Source organism: Lissotriton helveticus, chromosome 4_1, assembly GCF_964261635.1.
Source record: "Lissotriton helveticus chromosome 4_1, aLisHel1.1, whole genome shotgun sequence".
NCBI lineage: Eukaryota > Metazoa > Chordata > Amphibia > Caudata > Salamandridae > Lissotriton > Lissotriton helveticus.
In genome coordinates this window covers 1,786,177,502-1,786,199,380 of record NC_136063.1, presented here as the reverse complement: position 1 = coordinate 1,786,199,380, position 21,879 = coordinate 1,786,177,502, and the positions used below count along the sequence as shown (strand labels likewise).

The following is a 21,879-nucleotide window of genomic DNA, read 5'->3' as shown; positions in this document are numbered from 1 at the left end:
TAAACAAAACATTTTTCTTCGTTTCCTATAAACTGTGACATTGTCCGGGGGCTCCACCCCCTGTGAGAACCCGATTGGTCAATTGCGACCCACGTGACCACACCACGTGATGAGGCCATGCCCAACCAGGAAACGCTCCGAGCGTTACTTTACCGGCAGCCATAGACATCACCGGTCACTCCTCGGGGCACCGCCAGCCGGAACCAAGTAGGTTTACCGTCTGATGATCAGAAGCTGCAAGTAAGTAATATGTGGCCGATGTGAATGAGGAAACAATCTTTGCCTCTTGTTTTTCGAACGTGAGCCCGCTGGCGATACTAAATGCCAAATACAGCCAGGAAACTAAAACCGGGCATCTCTCTCTTTTTGTTGTCTATCGACTTTCAGGAGACGGACTCCTGCCGTCTTGGAAGCGCTGGTGCCCATGAAGCGGCAACACCGCAAGGAAGCGTAAGCAAAAAGCAATATATCAGTCGCAATTCACAATAGCGACGTCACGACTGCTCACAATTCTCTGCAGCCATCCACTTCGCGAACACCAGTATTATCACTCACTCATAATACGCCGCCCTTACTTTTCACTAGCTATTCTCAGATGCCAAAACTAGGTCGACACCACTTCTTTGGCACCGTTTGAGTAGCTATCAGTCACAGTCCGGTAAAAGCACTGTAGTACTGTTGCACAACTAGATGGATTCCTCTGTTTTACAACTTGGGTACGACCCCATCTAGTGACTCGAAAGGGGAAAGAATGGCTATATACGTTAAATGTAGTACATGTGTTTTGTCAACCCCTGTATGTGACCCCTCCCTGTTTTTTGTTTTCCTGTTCCTTTACAGGTTTTTCTTTGAATAAAGAAAACGCACTATTTTTACACGAGTTCACAATTTGTGCACTCCAACTTGGACTAGGGCAGGACGCACCTTAGCGTGTGTGGACCACCCAGTTCAATATCACGGTCCTGACGAAAACCAATGAATAAATACAATGGTTGAAACATGTAGACCTTTTTAATCAATAGCATTTATCACACTTCACATAGCACACTTAGCTATTTTTATCAAACACTACTTTTAACACCAAAGTCTACCTAATTAGGCATAGGTGTTACACATTTTTTAACTAGGGTTCAAGCACTCAAGAATAAATACTTGCAGTGAGTAGTGTTGGCCCTTTTTAAATTCACTTGTTTGATCGCCCTGAACACATAAAAGAAAAATTAACCAGCTCCACTGTAGTCAGGTGTCGCAGCACACCCTATAGGCACTCGGCTTATGGGGTGGGACCCCGATGATGAAGCATGTCACCAACTAGGTTGGTGAGTGAGGGGTCTTCTACAAGGATATGCACTATCCTTAAACAGGTTGGGGCACATTGTGCTGAATTGAGCACATAAGCCCATGTCCAGAGAAACCTTTTTCTCTGTTTCTGAGTGGACACTCCTCCATTGTTTTTGTTATTAAAGAACACACCCATCAATGATTGGTGAGGATCCTCTCACCAACAATAATATATTTCTCTGCACCCCAATGCTTAACAGTCATTCAAAATGATCCAATATGTTTTGCAGGGGTAGCAGAATATGTGTTTGAGGCCAGATTAGTATTCTTAGCTAGCACTGGGTTAAATAATCTATCTGTAGCAAAAAATGGCTTGGGGTGAACACAGACAAAGAGATCAATGCTCTTATACTGAGATCCTCAAACTGATAGTGTGAAGACACTAGAAATGAAGCCATGAACACACGTTCCAATGTAGGATACGTATTGCTGAAATACCCCTAAAACCAATGTCCTCTTAGGTTCCATCTACAACAGAAAATGACTGCCCACTTGCCCAATTAAGTTAGTATTTGAAGTGTGCAGAAATGTTGGGGTGTATTCCTTGATGTATTTGTAGGTATTTCCCAAGACCTGGTGTTAAGTACCAGATGAACTATTCTGATAAAGATTATATAAATGTTAACACTTTTGTATGTCTTTCACATATCTCTGTTATTACCACCAATAAATAAATGAAATAAATGCCATACAAAACAATCTCTTTATATGTAGTTCAACAGTTCATCAAAATATGGAGAATGTGGTATTCCGACCCTTACCATCATTTTTTCAAACAGATCCATGATTTCCTTCTCCGACAGGTTCTTGTAGCGCTCATCATACAGGGGCTGGGGCACCGGGAATTCGGTTGCAGATGATGGTGAATCAACAGCATGCTGAATAAGGGGCTTCTCCTTTTTGCCTGTTACTTTCCTTAAACTTGTTATTCTTCCTCGCTGAATGTGATAAAGGAACAAAGTATTAGTGAGAGCCTTGCTATCCATGACACTTATTTGATAGCTAGAAGTCTGAAAAAAGAAAAATGGATTGAATTTTATCACATGAGAGAACTATAGGGTTTTTGTCTCAACAAAATCGAAAGCAAGCTCATCACAACTGAATTCAACTAAAAGAAGAATTAATAAAATATTTGCACATTCTATTCTTCTTTGCAGATTTAAACTATGGTCAGGCTTCTACGAGACAGATCTACCTTTTAAAGGGGGACAAAGCAGACTGTTGTGACAGGGTGAACAAAGACTGAGCAGCATGGTGGAAGTCATGGCTACTGCAGCGAACGTCTGCGGACACAGAATGATCACCTGCCTGTGGACTACAGCATGGTCAGTGGTGTAAGCCTACTTTACTCAAAGTGCTGCCAGGTTGTGGACAGTTAAACGTGAATTAAAATAAAAGAATGGAAGACTGGGCTTTCTTCTTTATGCCATACAACATACGGTTGACATGCTTTATTATGGTGGTGCCCTACTCCGTTGTACACCGCTGATTCTCAAAGGTTTTTCAGCATTACGTCTATGTACTTTAACCTTAGTTACTCTGTGCTGACTACTGAGATCAGCAAGAGGAGTGACTGTTTTACATTTTTGTTGTTTACCAAGAAAACATTTTATCATTTCAACTGTTTCAAGTATCTTTTTTTCAATTTTAAACATGCTTTTTCTTGTCACCACTGTGGCATCTTCCTAGCAGGGATATCCGAAATTGCCTATGCAATACACAGAGTTTGGAATCACATGTCTTTATTCGTCTGTGCACACCTGCAAACTCAATTTTCTAAAGCAACCTTTACTGCAATACACTCTATCCATTATGTCATAGCTCTATGGAGTTCATTAGGAACCAAAATGTTTCCATCATTGTTAACTCGCACAACACTACATTTCCTCCGCTGTTAACTGAAAAAGTAACAATTTTACAAAATATGTAGACATATATACATTTAAATCTCTTCAATTAATCTCTTTGGTGCTGTAATTGTCTGAACCGAACAGGTCATGCAAAGTTGATCCCTGCCACCATTATGATCCAAGAGCTGTTGGGATGGTGAAAAGGCAGCAGCAGACACGGGTGCTTCAGAGTCAGTCTCTCCTTCACCATGGAGATCTGGTGAACTAAGAATCATAAGCCGAAAGTGAGAAGTCTTTGGTAATACACTTCCCAGGACACTGGACAGTCACCATGTATCCTTTGGTTGATACCACTTGGAAGGATACAGCATCAAAGAAAGCATCAGATTTTCTTTTCAGTATCTGACGTGTGAGCATTCTGTCTTCTCTCTGGAAGTCTAAGTTTTCTGCATGTTTTCAGTAGTGTAACTGGGGGGCAGCTCTTGCCTTTCGTCTCGAGGTGGCAAACAAAGAAACTTGCCAGTACCCAACCCCTCTGCTCTTCAATGCAGCTGCTGGAACTGCCAAGGGCCGCCAGAGAGCTAGCTATGCCACTGCATGTCGTCTTCGGTCAGCATATGTTTTCATCTTTTGTATCTGAACCAAGTCCCTCATACGAGTTGCATTCTCATCTCTTTCTCTCATGTTGGTCCACTGGGGTATTTCGGTTGTCATTGGTCTCCCGAACATAAATGCTGCCGGACTTTCACCAGTGCAAAATGAACAATTGATGGACAGAATGAATGCAGAACAATGTCATACATTCACCCCCAGTACAGAGATCTGGGCCTAAATCCATCGTTTTTTTGCTCACTATGCCACTCAAGTTTGGCTCCAGCCATATGCAAATCAGTCTTGATCCTGCACCCAATGGAAACAGTCCCGTCCGAACAGCCAGGCCAGGTCTTCTCTGGACTGGAAACAAGCATCCTCAGACCGGTTTCGGGCTTTCAGCCCTCATCAGCCAGGATAGCTTGACTCCAGTGGCATAGAGAGCACAGGACCCACATCTGGGCATACTCGTCCCATTCGGGGTGACAAATGTGAAAATAACAATTGATAGACAGAATGTAAATCCATTGGTTTTTTTAATCACCATGCCATTCCAGTTTGGACCCAGCCATACGCAAATCAGTCTTGACCCTGCGCCCAATGGGAACAGTCCAGCGCGAACTGCCAGGCCAGATCCTCCCTGGACTGGAAACAAGCATCCTAGGACCGGTTTCGGGCTTTCAGCCCTCATCAGCCAGGATAGCTTGACTCTAGTGGTATGGAGAGCACGGGACCCATGTCTGGGCATACCCATCCCACTCGGGGCGACAAATGCAAAAAGAACAATTGATGGACAGAATGCAGAACAATGTCATACATTCATCACAGTACAGAGATCTGGGCCTAAAACCATCGTTTTTTGCTACCACCAGTGGTCGAGTGAAGTGTTGAACAGTGAGCTCTCAATGTTGAGTTTAACACAGTCTGTAAGTTGAGCTTCTCAAGTGTAGCACGCTGCACAACTTTCATTAGCGTACTCATAAATCTCCCAACCAGTCCATTGGCATCGGGCCACAGAAGAGTGATCTTTTGATGCTTTATACTCAGATGCTCTAAGAAGTCTTTGAACTCATAATTATTAAGAGGCGGGCCATTGTCAGGTTTTAGGATGAGTAGAACACCCCAGATCACAAAGATGCCCTCCAGTCTCTCAATGACTCGTTTCTGTGTAGTGGATAAGAGATCCTCAATTAATGGAAATCACGAGGATTCATCCACAGTCACCATCAGGTAATGTCCATTGTCAAGTAGACCGAAAAAGTCAATAGCTATTCTCTCCAAGGTATGCTTCGGGAGTTCTGACCTGTTCAGGGTGTGTTGAGTAACGTTTGTAGATAGCCAGTTTGTAGATAGCCAGATGCATACATGACATGCCTTTAATTCCTTTTCAACTCGCTCGTCAAGATATGGAAACTAGACTCAGACTTGGAGACCTCGTTTTGAGGCAACCATTCAATATGTCCTTCATGCCCAGTTTGATCATTTTCTGCTGCAGACTCTCCGGAATCAAGAGTCTTGACCCTCCCAATATAGCCCCCTCTTGAGTTATAGACAGTTCATCTTTAACATTTCTGTATTTTTGATATTCACCCGCACTGGTGAGAGGTCGAGTGTGCTGGTTCCACGACTGATGAGTAATTATTTATTTCAACTTTAGCAGGATGCTATTGTTGGTCGTTGTAGTGATAATCTGGGCTAATGTACTGGCAGCTGGTGTGTTAGCGGTTACAATGAAGTTGGTATAAGCTTCAGCTGACTTGGATTTAGTGGGCAATCTGGAAAAATAGTCAGTAGGGTTCTGATCCTTTGCTGGATGATGCACAATATTATAATTATACTCCTGTAGCCATAGTCTCCAACGTTCAATGAGAGGGGGCATCTTGGTTTTTGGATTGCCAAATATAGTTATCTGGTTGATGAGTTTCCATACAATAATACATTAAAGTGTTCACACGTCCATACCACATTATTTTTCAGGTTGTGAGTAAGCACGTTCTGGTTGGGACAAACTCCTACTCGTCTATGCCACAATATTCCTTTAAGTATTCAGGTGTTCACTATGCTGGGCAAGGATACCACCTAACCTAACTTGGCTCGCCTCAATATCTGTATGAAGTTTCGTATTGAAATAAACCATTTCAGCAACATTCAATTACTTGTTTGATTTTCTTAAAACTACTTTCACATTCATATGACCACTGAAATGAAACATTTTTCCTCAACTGTCCCAATGGAGCACTTACAGTGGCAAAGTCTTGTACATATGTAGAACAGTGCCTGGCCCAAAAATGAAAGTACTATTGAAACATCTTGTGGGGGATCAGGACTGGACAGCTCTTGTAGTTTAGCAGTATCAGGTGTCCAACCCCCATCAGAAAAGATGTAGCCAAAGAATGTTCACTTTGCCTTACCGAACTCAAATTTTTGTCTGCTTTCAAAGTCAACCTTGCATCAGCCAGTAAACAAAATACTTGTGTGACAGCCTTATCATGCTCTTTTTGAGTAGCTCTGAAAACCAATAGGCCATCACCATAATTGAACACAGAGTGTTGATACGTTGAATGATGTCTCGAAAAAGTTCTGCAGTTGATGACACACTAAAGCATAGCTGTTTGTATCAAAACGGCCAATAAGTGTAGAAAATGTTGTAATGTACTTCAATTTTCTTTGCGTTTCAACTGATGATATCCTTTATTCAAATCAAGGCAGGAGAAAACCTTTGCAATGTTTAATTGTATAATCATATCAGCAATGTGTAGACCTGTATGTCATGGTCGTTCAAGTGCCTTGCTTGCCTGACACATGTCAATGCATATTCATACCACTCCTTCACTGTCCTGTTTGAACACTACCATGATGGGATAAACCTATGGCATGGGACCAGAAGAACACTCAATGATGTCATGCTTAAGTAAAGATTCAAGTTCTTTTTCAACAGCATTTTGTAAATGAAAAGACATTTGCCTATGTCTTTGAGCAATAGGATGAATGTCCTCATTATTATGCAGCTTTACTTTCATTGTCTTAAGCTTTCTCAAAATATGAAACAATGAAGGGAACTGGTTTCATAGTGAGCATTCATGTTGTAGATCATGGAAATCAGTACCATAACATACTGATATGGAGGAACTATTTGGCGATGATTTAGATGGCATTCGACTTTGATCAGTGTTGATTCGTCGTTCTTGACCTCTCCGTTGGGCCTTATGGGTGCACGTCAAGCAATCCTCCGGAACGTTCCACCGGCCATTTTGTCTTTGCACTGTGATGCAATTGTTTTTCCCTTGGCTTTAAGCACCATCACAAAATGGTCCTCTTTTCCACAGCGCTTCCATACCTGTCCAATGGTGGGGCCTTTATCTTTGTGTGGAAATGGAAAATCTACATCTGAAACATAACTTCTTTTAACATTTAGCCATCACCTTGTGTCATTCAATCTTTTACTCTGACTTTCATTTGACACTCAGGACTGATTCATTCTGGGCACCTAAGGGCTCCATGTCAGCAGCTTGCTGCTCAGCATGCTCTTCAGCTCTAGTAGCCCTTAAGACTCATTCCAAACTCAGACTTTCTCTCAGCATTCCCCTTCTGAAGGAAATGGACAAGCAATCATCAATGACTCTGAGACGTATTGGATTCTTCATCATTAAATTAGTTGAACTTACAGAGTTTGATGAGTAGTGCAAGTCTCGCTACAAATTCATTGATGGTTTCGCCAACTTTCTGTCATTCTTAACTGAAAATATATCTTTCATAGTCAACATCTGGCATTGGATTGAACTTGAGTTTCAAGGTTTCTTTAATCTGACGGCATGTGATTTCTTCGTCAGTTTGTGGCATTTTATTTATGACTTCCTTTACGCCATCACCAGCAAGATTTTTGAGGTATCTGATCATCTTTTAGTTATCGGTCTCTTCAAGTGCATCTATGAAATCTTCAAACATCTCTATCCATGTAGTCCATCGGTCACTAAAATTTTGCATTTTGGCAGTATCGAATGATGATGGTGGTTTCAAGAAATCTGCCGCATTGTAACAAAATGTGGTTATCGCTGACACTAACAGTGGAGTTCCCTCTGACACCATTTGCCTCGTTAGGACCAGTGTCATCCGTACAATCTCTAAGACCCTGTGATGTGCTGGCCTCTCGGTCATCATGGAAATGTGACCTATCTTGGCCTCCATGGCAGCCCTTCACCTACATGGAAAACTTTGGCGTTGTTCTGAACCGCCATCCAGCACCTTTGGTGGTATGCCACTACAGGTATTGGACAGATTAGTAAGCACAAATACTGGGCTACTTCTAGGGTCTCTTCGACTGCTGCTGATCATAGAACTCTTCCTTTTTTAAGGCTCCAGTCACTACATTGACAGTATGTGATTGTCTGCTTTCAACCACCGTGTTCTCTTGCACTTGACTGTGGCTTTATACTTTTATTCACACCTGGTTGATCTCTACCTAGCAGCACTTGTAACCTCAGTGTTAATCACTATGTATGACTCGATGTTGCGTAGTGGCATGGTACTTTTATGCATGGCCTGACCAACAGGTTCTCGACCAATGACGCGTAAATTCTCTGCAAATGCTTTTATTTTCAACTGCTTCACAGCAGCTGGAACTGTGCCTTGACTCCACATGCATTGAACATTGGCTCTGTACTTTGACTACGGCACACATGTCACGCATGAGCAGTTTGCCTGGACCACAGCAAACTCGATCACTGTCAGCCTTTGGCTTACTTAACCACTATCTTGTTGCAATTTGTAGCGACTTCCCAGCAGGGCTACCCGTAAATGACTACACCACACGTGAAGCTTGGTATCACACATCTTTATTTGTCTGCGTGTAACTGCGAAATCAACATTCTAAAGTAACCTATACTCTATCGATTACATCATAGCTCTACAGAGTTTATCAGGAGCCAACAATGTTCTATTATTGTTAACGTGCAAGACACCACAACCACCAAGGAGTTTCTCATGATTTCATTTTTATTTGACATTTTCAAATGTTATTTTTTTAATCATTACACTACAAGAACACCATCTCACTATTTGCAAAGCAAATCACAATCAAAGTCTTTGAACTACATTTTTAAGTAGACATATAATTGTATTGTGTGCAATGTTTCACTCTGTGTCTTATAGTGACAATGTGCTTGTTTTGCACCCGCCCTCTTAGTCAACAATGTAATCATAAATTCTCCCATTGTATTATAATATTATTCTTTAATACCGTCCTAGCATTGGACTCAAGAATAGTTTAACATTGGCAGGAGACAAGCATTTTGCCTCTCTGCATTGTGGGATTGTGGGCCCATAAACAACATTATGGTAAGCAATTATTGGCATTTTCTGGGAATACCTATAGAACATTTATTGAACACAAAAGATATTTGTCTGTTGGGATTTCTGGAAAATATAATAATAAATAAATAACGATGAATCATTTGTCAAGAAATATGTTCATTTTAGTGACTAGATAAATTATATGAAACTATGCCCTCCTCAAATACTAGACCAGTTTAAATAAAGCTATTATCATCATTACACTGAATAGTTATCCTCTGCGTACAAAGATGGCCAATCAGTTCAAAGCATTCTAATTTGAAGTTGTAACAGATCCATGTGCTAGAGCCCTCATTACGAAATCCTTTTGAATTAAATGGGCCAGAAAGACAGTTAATGGTCCCACTGGAGTTATGAGATCCACGGGAAGGTTGCAAAGTTGTAAGCATTCACCAGAAGATTTTCACATGGAAAGCAGACTAATTTTCTGGGTGAAAGTAAAGATAAAATAAGGATTTTGGAACTCATACTAGGAATTCCAAATTATCATCCTGAAATCCCCATTAATTCTGCATTTATGGAAGTAATAGCACCAAAAGAATCATTAACTCTAGTAGTGAGGAATTAACACAACTATATTATGGTCACTTTTAATAAGGCCCAAAGTATTGTGTAATTTGGATTCTGAATGTTTCTCATTCAAATGTTGCCACACATATCTGTCTTTCAAATTGACCTCGGTGCTATATCCACCATGTTTTATAACTTTCCTTAGGAATGGGATTGGAAACTTATCATTGTACTGTGTGGGTCTTCTATGATATTCCTCTGCTACTTAGCGTGAGGTCATCAAGCCATGAATGATGCATTAGACTGATGCTCCAGTAGGAACTGTTCAAACCAATCTTTTTCCTGCTGCATCATTGTCCTCTACTGGTCTATCCCATGAGAAACACTACAAGAAAATGTGTTGAATTACTGTGCTTGATGCCTAGATTATGACATACATTGATACATCTAGAGATGTAAGACTTTCATGATGTGAGCAGCATTCATAAATTGTAGGGCATGACATCAACATAATGTAAATGTAACATCGTCTAGCAAGTAATGGGAAGACCAGCAAAAAGACTGAGTTGGTCAACTTAAATAAACAGCGAATAAGTGAAAACTTATTTTTATTAGGAAACATCAAGCAGTTGCTTGGAAGTACGGGGAAGCAACGGTTGCAAATGTCATAAGTCAAAATTCGATTGAGCTAAAAATAAACAACTCTTGTCCAAAAAAACACTCCAGTGGTGCGACTTACACATGTTGCTCTAAGCTAACTAACAATAGAATTAAGCCCTCCTTTTTGACTTCCGGAAATCTAACCAAACAACCTACTTAAACTAATTGAGCTATAAAATATGTTACTGGGACTGTGATATTTTCTTTTATCTTATCAAATATGTAATGTATTCTATATTTTACCCATAATTATATATTTGTTGCTGTTCTTTAACCAATTGATTGCTAGCGACTAGCCCATCCCCAAAAAAACATCCCATCAGTACAGAGCCCGGTTTGACATTTGGGATCCGTTAGCCTTCATAACTTTTTTTGTGCAAATGTTATCCAGGCCAAATTCTTATCTTTCCACACAGGGACTGTGCAGATACCTAACGTTGAGTTTTTACCTGGAGGATGCTGAGAAAATTGCTGTAAGGTCAACGTTTTCTGTTTTAAAAAAATACTGTCAAAAGTGTTTTTTTTTCTTCTTAAAATGGCATCAACAAGATAGATTATCCTCATCACAGCTTTCAGAAAAAGGCAGAGTTGTAAAGCAATTATTCTTGTTTTCATACTAAAGATGTTGCAATTTTCTAAGTTGTTTGTAGGATGTATTTTTGTGGTTTATACATATTTGCTGTTTGATGGTAAAGAGGTCTGAAATCCATGGTGGAATTCAGCAACATGACATTTCTAAAAAGTAGACAAACTTCGGTATTCAGCAAAGGGTCATCTGATGAGATGACTTCGGTTAATCAAAGAATTTAAAAAGATTGAATATAAATAGTAAAAATAGAAATAGATAACAATATTTTAATCTGCAACTTTTTGCACTGATGGGCTATCGACAAAAGTAATACACTGTTATGTTGCCACCCCACTTAAGGTCACGTGTGGTGTTCCCCAGGGTTCTTCTCTTTCTCCTCTTTTGTTCAATCTTTATATCAATCCCCTAATTTTTGCACTCCAGCAGCTGGAGGTCACCGTATATAACTATGCGGATGACCTCCAGCTCATCTTCAACCTCTCTTCATCTCCTCATTCTATTTCTAACTTTCAGGCTATTATGATTTTTATCAGGGACTGGATGAACCACAACCATCTGAAGCTGAACCCGGATAAAACTGAGTTGGTTCTCACGGGTGGTTCTTCCAGTCCCTGGAACTCTTTATTTTGGCCCTCTTCCTTTGGTCCCCCTCCCACTCCCTCTCCCATAGTTAAGACTTTAGGCATTAAAATGAACAATCATCTCACTTTACACTCACAAATTAGCTCTGTTGTCTCTTCTTGCTTTCTCACTCTCCGCACTTTTCGCACTGTCTCCCGTTTCTTCTCTCCCCTGGCACTAAAACTGATTATGTCCGCCCTGGTGATCTCCCGGCTGGACTACGCCAATGCCCTATACAACGGCATTCCGGCATACAGCCTCCGGAAGCTCCAACTGGTCCAAAACCAGGCGGCCCGATTAGTGTATGGTCTTTCCCGCTCCCACCACTCAACTCCTTTATTGAAGGCGCTTCATTGGCTGCCTGTCAGGGAGCGATCCCTTTTTAAAATTGGCTGCATGGTATTCCAGGCGCGCCAGGGCTCAGCTCCCGCCTTCATTATCTCTCTGATAAGGGAGTATATCCCTGCCAGAGAGCTCCGCTCATCATCCCAATCACTTCTGCAGGTACCCCGCTACAAGCGCAAAAAGTGGGGAGGGGCCAACTTCTCTGTTTTGGCACCCACTTTTTGGAACTCCCTTCCCGACCACTTACGGTCAGCCAAGCACTACTCTCTTCTCCGGAAAGACCTTAAAACCTTCTTATTCACTCAGGCATTCCCTATGTAAATTGTCCTCACTGCTCCCCTCATTGCACCAGTAGTTATTGCCTCCCCACTGCTATTTTTGCCTCCATAGCGCCAAGAAACCGCACGGTGAATGCTGCGCTCTACAAGTATTTTAAATTCAATTTAAATTCAATTCTTCCAGTAGTAGATATATAATATTTGCTGATTGCAAAAATATATGCTATACCCAGTCATCAACCGAGCTACGGCTTATAATTATTTATTTTATTGTGTTTTGACGATGCATCAATACATAAGATAAAATGTAATGAATGAAACAATAGGTAGGCTAGACAATTATGCATTTGTGAAGTACACCCAAGAATTTGAATTTTGAAAATTATTTTTTGTACCTCTCTCAATTTGGGGGTCACCCATCATATACGGTAATCTTTTTAGGGTGTTTTACATAATGTTTTTTGTGCACACTGACTTAAATTTGGGAAACGAGGAGACATTCAACTAATATAACAATAACAAATGCTCAACTTACTCTGGATTCTGATAAATAAAAGGTACTCCACCTGCAAGTAGGCCTATCACACCAGACATTGAAGGGCCCAAAGTCCAACATGGAAACATCAAGTTGTTTCCTTTAAATTTCAATTATTTTAGGTATGTGGGTAGCTATGGTATTTGGCTATGCAGGTAGCTACAGTATTTGGGCCCGAGTTCAACGAAACCTACTAACCCTAGGTATTTTTTTAAAAGGGCATATTATGAAAAGTTAAGGGTGGTATGGCTTGCAAGAATTACACAACATTTCTTACCCAGATTGCCCGGTAACCATGAAACTTTTGACTACAATCACCGATTTTTCTCATATTTCTGTGAAGGAAAGGCCCGGAATTTGTGGTAGATCAACAAAAGTTTATATGACTCAACATTTTTCCACTTTTCCTAATAAAAGCATCCCTACTTGTATAGGTCAGCATATCACACAGGACAGGAAAGTATCCAGAATTTAATGTGAAAACATCAAGAGTTTTACTTTGAATTTCAATCATTTAGGGGATGTGGCCTACTGTGTTATTTGGGCCCATGATTGGGAACAGCCAGGGAAATCTATCAACCCTAGACATTTCTAAAATCTAGACACCCGGGGTGGTGTGACTTAGGTGAAACCCACTAAGGTTTTTTACCTTGAGTCACTTACAAATGCTATCTCTAAGCCTAAAATCACATTTTACTGTCCACTGGGGAGAATGGCTGCAGCATTTAAGCCTGGGTCCAGCAGAATAGAAAACTACCCACTCTGGTTTATCTGAAAAGTAGAGGAATGCAGTGGGGTGCCTGCTTGGCATCAAGCTCATCCCTTGTGTACTGGATAGTTTTCCAGCCCTCTAGGAGAAGCAGAATGCTGTCCCATATTTCAAAACTACACTCAAAGAAATTCGGATTTCCTCTCACTAACTATGATGGTTGGCTGGAGTATCCGGGCACTGGGCTCTAGAGGGACAGAAAGACTGTCTTGGGCCTCAGTCTTATGGACAGCCTGATGGGAGGGCTGGCTGACCTCCCAACTCCTTCCTATGTTGTTAATTTGTTGGTGTGTTTTGGGAGCTTTCTGCTCCCCTTTCTTAGTGGGCACCCACAAAGTGATTCACACAAGGGGTGGTGTGGGAGGGGCAAAAATACTCTCCTAAACCCAGGGTTAGGGGGTAAACTGATGCTGGGATAGGGCAACCCCACTCTCCTGACATCTAGTATGCTTTCTGTCCTCTGAGGTGGGAAGATTAGGGGAAAATCATCTGCTGGCAGGTACCAGAGGCAGAAAGCTTTTTTAGGGCCTGGAGTTTGTGGGAGCAGCCGTAAGCCAGGACTGGCCTCACTCACCATATTTTTTATGTGTTATTTCCCTGGAGTCTACTGCCCTTTCTACCCTCCAGGGAAATATTGTGGGCAATCTCATGGGACAGATTGGGTTTAAACCTTTTAATCTGGCCTCGGGTGGGGTGGGGTGTTGCAGCCTGTTGCCAAGACAGGGGAGCTCTCCTGTTTTTTTAAAGAATACTATCCCTGGCGTATAGTGTGCTTTCTGCCCCTCTGGCATGGGCAGTTTGGAGATAAATCCCCAAATCTGTCTCACATTTAGTCAGAAAAACTCCAGAGGTAAAGGCGTAGGGCCCCCACCCTGCCCTTGGGGGGAGGGGCAGAAAGACTGTTAAACTCCAAAAGAGGGGATGCAGCCCAATTCTATTTAAAAAAAGATCCTTGTTGTGTAGACTGAGGATGAACCCCCTAAGTGACCCTACAGGGATGCAGAAAGCCTTGGTGCAGAGGCAACCATCCATGCCTGAGGTCCTAGTGAGTGGATCCCTGTTAGGTCATTGCCCTCCTGTGACAATACTTGAGTAGGAGTCTAAGCAGAAGAGTTGGCAATGGATTATGCTGTGGTCAGGGAGGTCATGTCCATAACAACCAAGGGGTTAATGTAATTATGAAAGAGTTACATTAAATACTCCAGTACCCAGGAGCAAAATACAATTTAGACTTAACTCCTTAAATAAACAATGTAGTAAGATAAACACTACCTTCAAAAGTGAAAAGCAGTGTCCTCCAAATCACAGGTCTAGTGGACACCCCAGTTTAAACATTTATGTCATATGAATGAAATTACGATCAGCATCATAACCCTTCATCACAAGACTTTCTACATTTCTTTACATCATTTGGCAAATCATTTTAAATAAAGAAGTTGGCCATGCAGCACACCCAAGCACCAGCTTTAATATCACTTAACATGCAGTTCCTTTCTCAAAACACTTTGCATAATTCAGCGATTTACATTACAATTGTGCAGCAGCCACCAGAACAGCAATGCATTGCTATTACCAAAGCATCAACTCCCTGTGTAAATGTATCTAAATATTTGTGTGGCCATTTAACAGATTAGGATTAAATCAAAATTAATAAACTTGAACGAAGACAATATTGTGTACAATACAGTAAGTCATTCCAAAAAATGTACTAAAAAGGAAATTGGTAAAAATCGGCAAAAATGTGCTCGCTCTGCATTAGGACGTGCATGCTATGACCAAAGTGCATTTTGAAACACCGAAGACACATCAAGGGTGTTTAATACATGCATTTAGTAAATCCAAATACAACATTTATGGACAAAGAAACATGATAATTTTTTCGGTCTACTCAAAGAAACAAGGGGAATTTATGTTGGTTTGGAACTTAATATAGGTATCGTTTTAAGGAGACCAGACATTCTTAAATGGTGCATATAAATGCGCACAGCACATAGTGCCAATAGGCCAGATTTCTCCAAGGCAGAAGTTGCGCTGCAGCAGTACACACTAGTACTCATATTAAAATTCACATTTAGGATATCATGACACTTTCAATAAACACAGATTATTCTTGATCGCATTTTAAATACCGTTACACCTAAGTTCATTTAAGGGAGTCGATCCTGATTCACACAATGAAAATTGGTAGGGTTTTACCTTTAACTTAAGAAATTGGATTTCTGAAAATTAAAGTTCTGCCACTTTAGTTATTCTATAAATTAACAAAAGCAGAACTACCAAATCACATGGTGCCACCGTGTGTGACATGTTGTAGGCTCCCTTCACACATCACTCCAAGAAGAGCCGAAAATACACAGTGGCAAGAAAGACGAGGTGGACACTGCTGTATAAAATGGCTATTTCGCTGGTCTGGTGAGGCTGTGAGTAGCCAATGTCCATTAAGAGGTATGAAAACAGCCTCATCGAACTTTTATTTAGAGAGGGGGTGGGGGCTTGGTGTGGGGCAATAGTGTCTGTTAGGTAACTCTCGGCACAAGGGTTTGCCTCTCACATGGTTACATTTATTTGCAAGTTGGAAGTATGCAACGGGTCAAACCTTGCATTTCTAGGAACTTGGGCAATTAAATATGCAAGTACAGTGTCTTTCAGAATGACTTGTAGCAATTTTGGGTGCCTTAAAGAGTGCAAATCAACATCCCTGTAAGCAATCAATGCACCACATACAGGAGGAATAAACTGGGCCTTACTCAGGACAGGAGACAGGCAGCAACGTTGTTTGTAATATCTGGCACAAAGATAGATCCACCCAAGAAAATGACATAGACGTTATTAAGACCTTAATCCAAATGCTGCAATAAATCAGAAGGCTCTCTCAAGTGCGTCAGTGAACCACAAGAGCACAACTCAGGCCGGTCTGACAAAGACCCGTTTAAATCATGCATTGGGGTTGAAACATTGATGCTGTATAGTTTTGGTCACTCATTCATTGATGGACATTAAATGATCCTGAACTGTTACTTGTACGGATCATGATCCATGTGTGTCCCTGTGACAAACTTATTTTAAATAATTGCCTTTGCCCTACATTATTTGTTCACCACTGTCACATGCACTATATCTACACAAGGAACACATATATTTTGAAGACTTTCAAACAATGATTATTGTTTGCAAGACAATTCGCATTAAATCATTTATTTGTGCTGCATTGATTGCTAACAGGACATTGATTTGCACACGTTTAGGCACCCTTGGTTGCTAAAAGTACGTCTGAATGAATCCAAATGGAACACTGTACATTGAAAATGAATTTAGGCATTATAAATGTAAAGAGAAGACTGGGTGAGTTGCTATTCTTTGGAGTCCTTAAGTGCAAAAGTAAGGGAATCATTCATATATGAATCCAAATGCCATTTCAAGGCCAATTCCCATCCTGGAATTTATACAGCTTTACTGCGGACAAGGGTAGGAGTAATTTTATGTTTATCTTTTTATTTTCAGAGGTTTTATATAGCGCTACTGGACCCAGGAGTATCAGAGCGCTTTACAGGCAGATAAACATCAAGAAGCAAAAAAAACCACAAAAAAACCCAACTCACAATGGGAAAAACTGTCTGTCCGTTAGACGAGGGAATTGAGGAAAGAGAGTAATTAGGTATGAATGAGGGAGAAGGGGGAAGGAAGAAAGATGGGATAGAGAGGGGTAGAAGGAGAGGGGGGAGAAAAGGAAAGTGAGAAAGAAGGGGTGGGTTGATGAGAATAAGAAACAGAGGAATACATCATTATAGAGATGTTAGGTACCCCAATACTTGTTGAGAATAAGCACCTTGAGTCTTTTTTTGAAGAGAGGGAAAGATGGGTTGCAGCGAAGATCTTTGGGGAGAGAGTTCCAGATCGTCGGAGCATTACCAGAGAAAGCACGTGATTGTGTCTTTTTACATTTGAGTCTCGGGGGATGAGGACAAGGGCATTAGTGCTTCTCAAGGACCTGGAGCAACCCGCTTTTTGTAGTTTGTCTGAGAGGTAGGAGGGGGTGTTTTGGTGAAGGGCTTTGTGAGTATTACAAGCCATCTTGAAGGTAGATCTACCTTCGATTGGGAGCCAGTTAAGGTTTTTGAGGATAGGAGAAATGTGATCAAATCGTTTACAATCAGAGATAAGTCTGGCGGCCAGGTTGAGGACAGATTTAATTGGGGCAAGGTGAACTTTTGGGGTGGCTAAAGGGTGGCATTGCCATAGTGAATTCTGGAAAGTACAAGAGACTGGACAACAATTTTGAAGTCATCCACTGGAATGAAAGGTTTGATTTTTTTAAGGTGGAGAAGGGAGAAGAGAGCGCCTTTCGCAGCGTTTTTAATGTGAGGGATGAGAGTAAGATTTGTATCAATGCTGATGCCCAAGGATTTGACAGAGTGAGAGGTGTAGAGTATGCAGTTGAGTGCTTTTATGTCGTTGATCCAGAGTTGAATAGGCAGGGAATTATTTTTGGGAGTGAAAAGGATGATTTCAGTTTTTTGGGGATTAAGTTTGAGATGATTAAGATGGAACCAGGCTTGGACTTTGTTTAAGGTATCATTGGGGAGAAGAATGTCATGGTGGGATTTGACCTTGTAATAGAGTTGTGTGTCGTCAGCATAGAGGTGGTAATTGATATTAGCTTGTTTGAGAATAAGGGTGAGTGGTTCCATGAATAGATTGAAGAGGGTAGGGGAAAGGATAGAGCCTTGTGGGACCCCAAGTGAGACAGGTTGTGGTTTGGAGAGGCAATGATTGAGTTTGATTTGTTGGGATTTGTTGGGGGTGGGATCTTCATAGGTTTCCTGCATGGGGCAGTGTTGATAGGTTCCTCCGTGGTTTGTGCTGCGATCTGTATGTGTTAGTGAGTGTAATGTGAATATGGTTTCTTCAGTTTGATGTACTGTGGTGTGTGTAGAGGAGTAGTTTAGTAGTGGATATTGAAATTTGTGCATAGTCCACAAGACTTGGGGAGAGGAGTTGGCCTAACGGCTAGGGCGCTCGACCTCGGACCTGGGGATCTGGGTTCGAGTCTTGGTAACAACGCCAAAACCTCCTGTGATTCTGGGCAAACCACTTAATCTCCCTGTGCCTAAAATGAAAGTGTGTCCTCATGTAACTTAACTGGAAAAATATGTAATGCGCTCTGATACCTGATTCGGTTCGGGTCTAGTTTGCACTATATAAAACTCTGCAAGACACGTTGTATAATGCCTGAGTGGAAGGCGTTAGGGCCCAAGGTTTTCCTACTTCCAAGAGGCCCAAAGTAGCAAATACACTTGTCTGTGCCCACACTTCGATGCCCTGGCAGGTTGTGCCCCTGAAGTACTGATCTGTTTGTCCGTGTGCAGGGAGGAATGTGCTGTGCACAGGCTACTGTGAGATTTTGTATGGGGGGAGTACTGTCTTCGTTGCTAGGCTTTGGAATGGCAGGCTTTAAACTTCCTTTGTAATTCAAAGGTATCATGCAGAGTACCTATTTGCTGATAAGTGTTCAGGCAGGCAAGTGACGTACTGGTTTCTGCTAGGTATTGTTATTTGAGCCCTCACTCAATTCCTATTTGCCAACAAATGTAAAAGTGTAGAATGTATATATGTACGGTTTTAGTTTCTATTGAGTTGAAATATCAGCACACAGGCATAGTTTGCTCTTATGTCCAATACGAATGCCAATGTTTATTTTATTGATATTGCTATATACACCTGAAAACATTCTAAAGGAATCACAAATAGTATAGACTAGAGGGACTGCAATGGCTCCTGATTGTGATCCAAGATATATATGCTGGTTAGGAAAGCAACACAACTGACAATGGAGATTAGCAAAAACGTATATTTGGAATTGTTTCTTAATATTTAAATAACAAATACTATTCAATACTTTTAACAGTCTTGATCACTTTAGCAAACATTGATTTGAAACTGAACATATGGCCTGATTATAAATTGCCTGGAAATCCTGTTTCTGATAAGAAACTCCAGTATTCAGCTGATATGGCTTTACAAGTGTTCTGGTATATTCAGGCACATATACATCAGCATAAAGCAATTGGTAAATTGAGTAAAACATGAAGCAATAAGTGGAGTAACATCAATTCAGTTGCAATTCTGCATCTCAAAACTCACTTTGCACAGTTTTGGCAATACTACTCTTTCTCGATACTACTGGGTGGAGCATTACCACACTTAAAAGCAACTGCTTCTTTGTGAAAGCAAGCCAGAGCAAGGCTTCAATGGAAGGAGTCAGGATTTCGGGTCTGTCCACAGCAGATGCAAGGAGAAATGTCATATTTCAAAGAATTTGTACAGCCAGCTCGCAACATCAATCTAATGAGTCGTGAAATCCCAAGTCAGTAAAGCAACTATAGACCAGTGCATTGTACTATGGGATGCAATCCAGATAACTCTGAAAAAATATTTAAATTTTGTTGCTTTGCAAATTTATGAGCGGCATTCTACTCTGTTGTCCACATTCTCATTTGGAGAAATCTGGAGATATTGAATGTATTAGCAGGAATTTTAGCTGTGATCCAACTGTCTCAAAGTGAAAATTGGGCTTATTTGTTCATATGGAGACCCTCCAATAATATCCAGATTAAGAATGACCCTGCATGAACGGCTGCCTTTCAGACCATTCCTATTCAGCGTATTTATTGTGTTCTATCAGATTTTGTAATTCAGTAAAACTGCTACTCTCCAATACATGGTCATAAACATGAACAGTGTTTACTCTTTGTTTTTTTAGATCAAAGTAAATTATCTGCAATCAGGTTACATAGGCACATTAACAGCAAAGAGAAATATTGTAATCAAATAGAGTCATGATTAACATACACAAAACTAAAGTAAGGTTTTGTGGAAAAAGGATGTGTAACTTTCGATGGAGGTTGTTATGTAAAAAACAAAATGGAGATTGTGGACAACTAACAATATCAGTGTCTTCAGCGCTACATTTTCAGAAAATTAAATCAAAAGCTCTTGTGGCCTTCATAAGATATATCAAAGTATCGGATTGGTGGCTTATCCAGGAGCCTTATGAAAAAGGCAATTGAAAGTATAACAATTTCAGTGTTTTTATATGGAAGTGAAATGTTGGTACTGGAGAACAAGCTTGACCGTGCGATTCTTGAAAGTTTGATTTTATAAAGGCACTCGGGACACTCACTTTCCAGTGCAATGATATGGCCAGTTTGAACTGGGGATGTGTGCTTGTCAATTGCAAGCAGAACTTTAAAGTATGACCTTTATTTACAAATTAAATGGAGTCACAACTGCTAGGCTATCACTGTACTGCCTTACCCATCGTCCTAATATTTTGAATTGAGAATTGATAAATTAATTGAAGATGGAAATATCACACGTGATTTAGGTGATGAGGGAAAAAAGATGGTGGTAATGAAACTATTTATAGTCTGGTTTAAAGAAGCAAACTTTCAGTATCTGTGGAATAGAGAATCGTAGGCTACATTAAAGAATATTTGAAACTTGAAAAAAGTGTATAGTACAGAGATGAATGTCTGGAACCCTGAGTTAGAAATATTCTACTTCAATACAGATTTGTGGTTCATTCTCAGAGGTATTTTTTTTTTAACAAACATACATGTTTTTTGTGCCTCGGGAGACAAATGTACACACATTCATCTTCTGATGGACAGTCCCTAGCTCACCCTATTGCATCATTTACATTCATGCCCAATATACTTAAAATATCAAGTTTATAATTGAAAAACGATATTACTTTTTTAGGTCAACTGAATTTTTAGATGTTGCTTTCATGAAAATATTTATGAGATTTGAGAAATATTTTAACTGTTGAATTATTATTGTGCTTTATAACTAAAATAATTGTGAAATTTTAAAGCCATGGCAACATATTTATTTTAAAATCTTTGCATATGTTGTTTAGAAAGTCCAACAAACTTTCACATGAACGCCTTTGAAATTATTGTGCATATAATTTTTCACAAATAATCATGTTTGATATCCAAAAACCCTAACTGGATTTTACTGTTTTGTGGTCCAATTACCTAGTCCTAGTTAAAGGAAACAGTTGTGCAAATGTTAAATCTAGATAGACTTCATGGTGAGTTAAATTGTCACAAAGTGTTTCCATCAAAATGAAAATATGATATCAGGTGAATGTTTAAGAGCAGCATAATCAAACACTTGTATAATTTTAAAACATGGAGCATGAGCTCAACAGAGACATAATATAGAACATCAATTTTTCACAGAACCAAACTAAAATGGAAAAGTTATATATACCAGCACAAAAACACAGTTAAGTGCAAAAGTAGCCAACTGCTCAGCATAATAAAATTATATAGTTGAACATTACTGGCCCTTTGATTTTTGACAAATCAATGTAAATACAGAGGTTTCACATTCAAAATGTGTATTGTTGACTTATCCTGTAAGAATATTTC

The 21,879-nt window shown here is 40.3% G+C and overlaps 1 protein-coding gene across 2 annotated transcripts in view; it reads right to left on the bottom strand.

Moving 5' to 3' along the window:
* The window catches only part of DIAPH2 (diaphanous related formin 2), a 4,230,744-nt gene that overhangs the window by 3,922,336 nt on the left and 286,529 nt on the right, over window positions 1-21,879 (bottom strand). For both annotated transcript variants that reach the window (XM_078688424.1, XM_078688425.1), the window contains one exon: window positions 2,103-2,279. In XM_078688424.1, coding sequence (XP_078544550.1) covers window positions 2,103-2,279 — 177 coding nt within the window. The remainder of the gene's footprint in view (window positions 1-2,102; window positions 2,280-21,879) is intronic.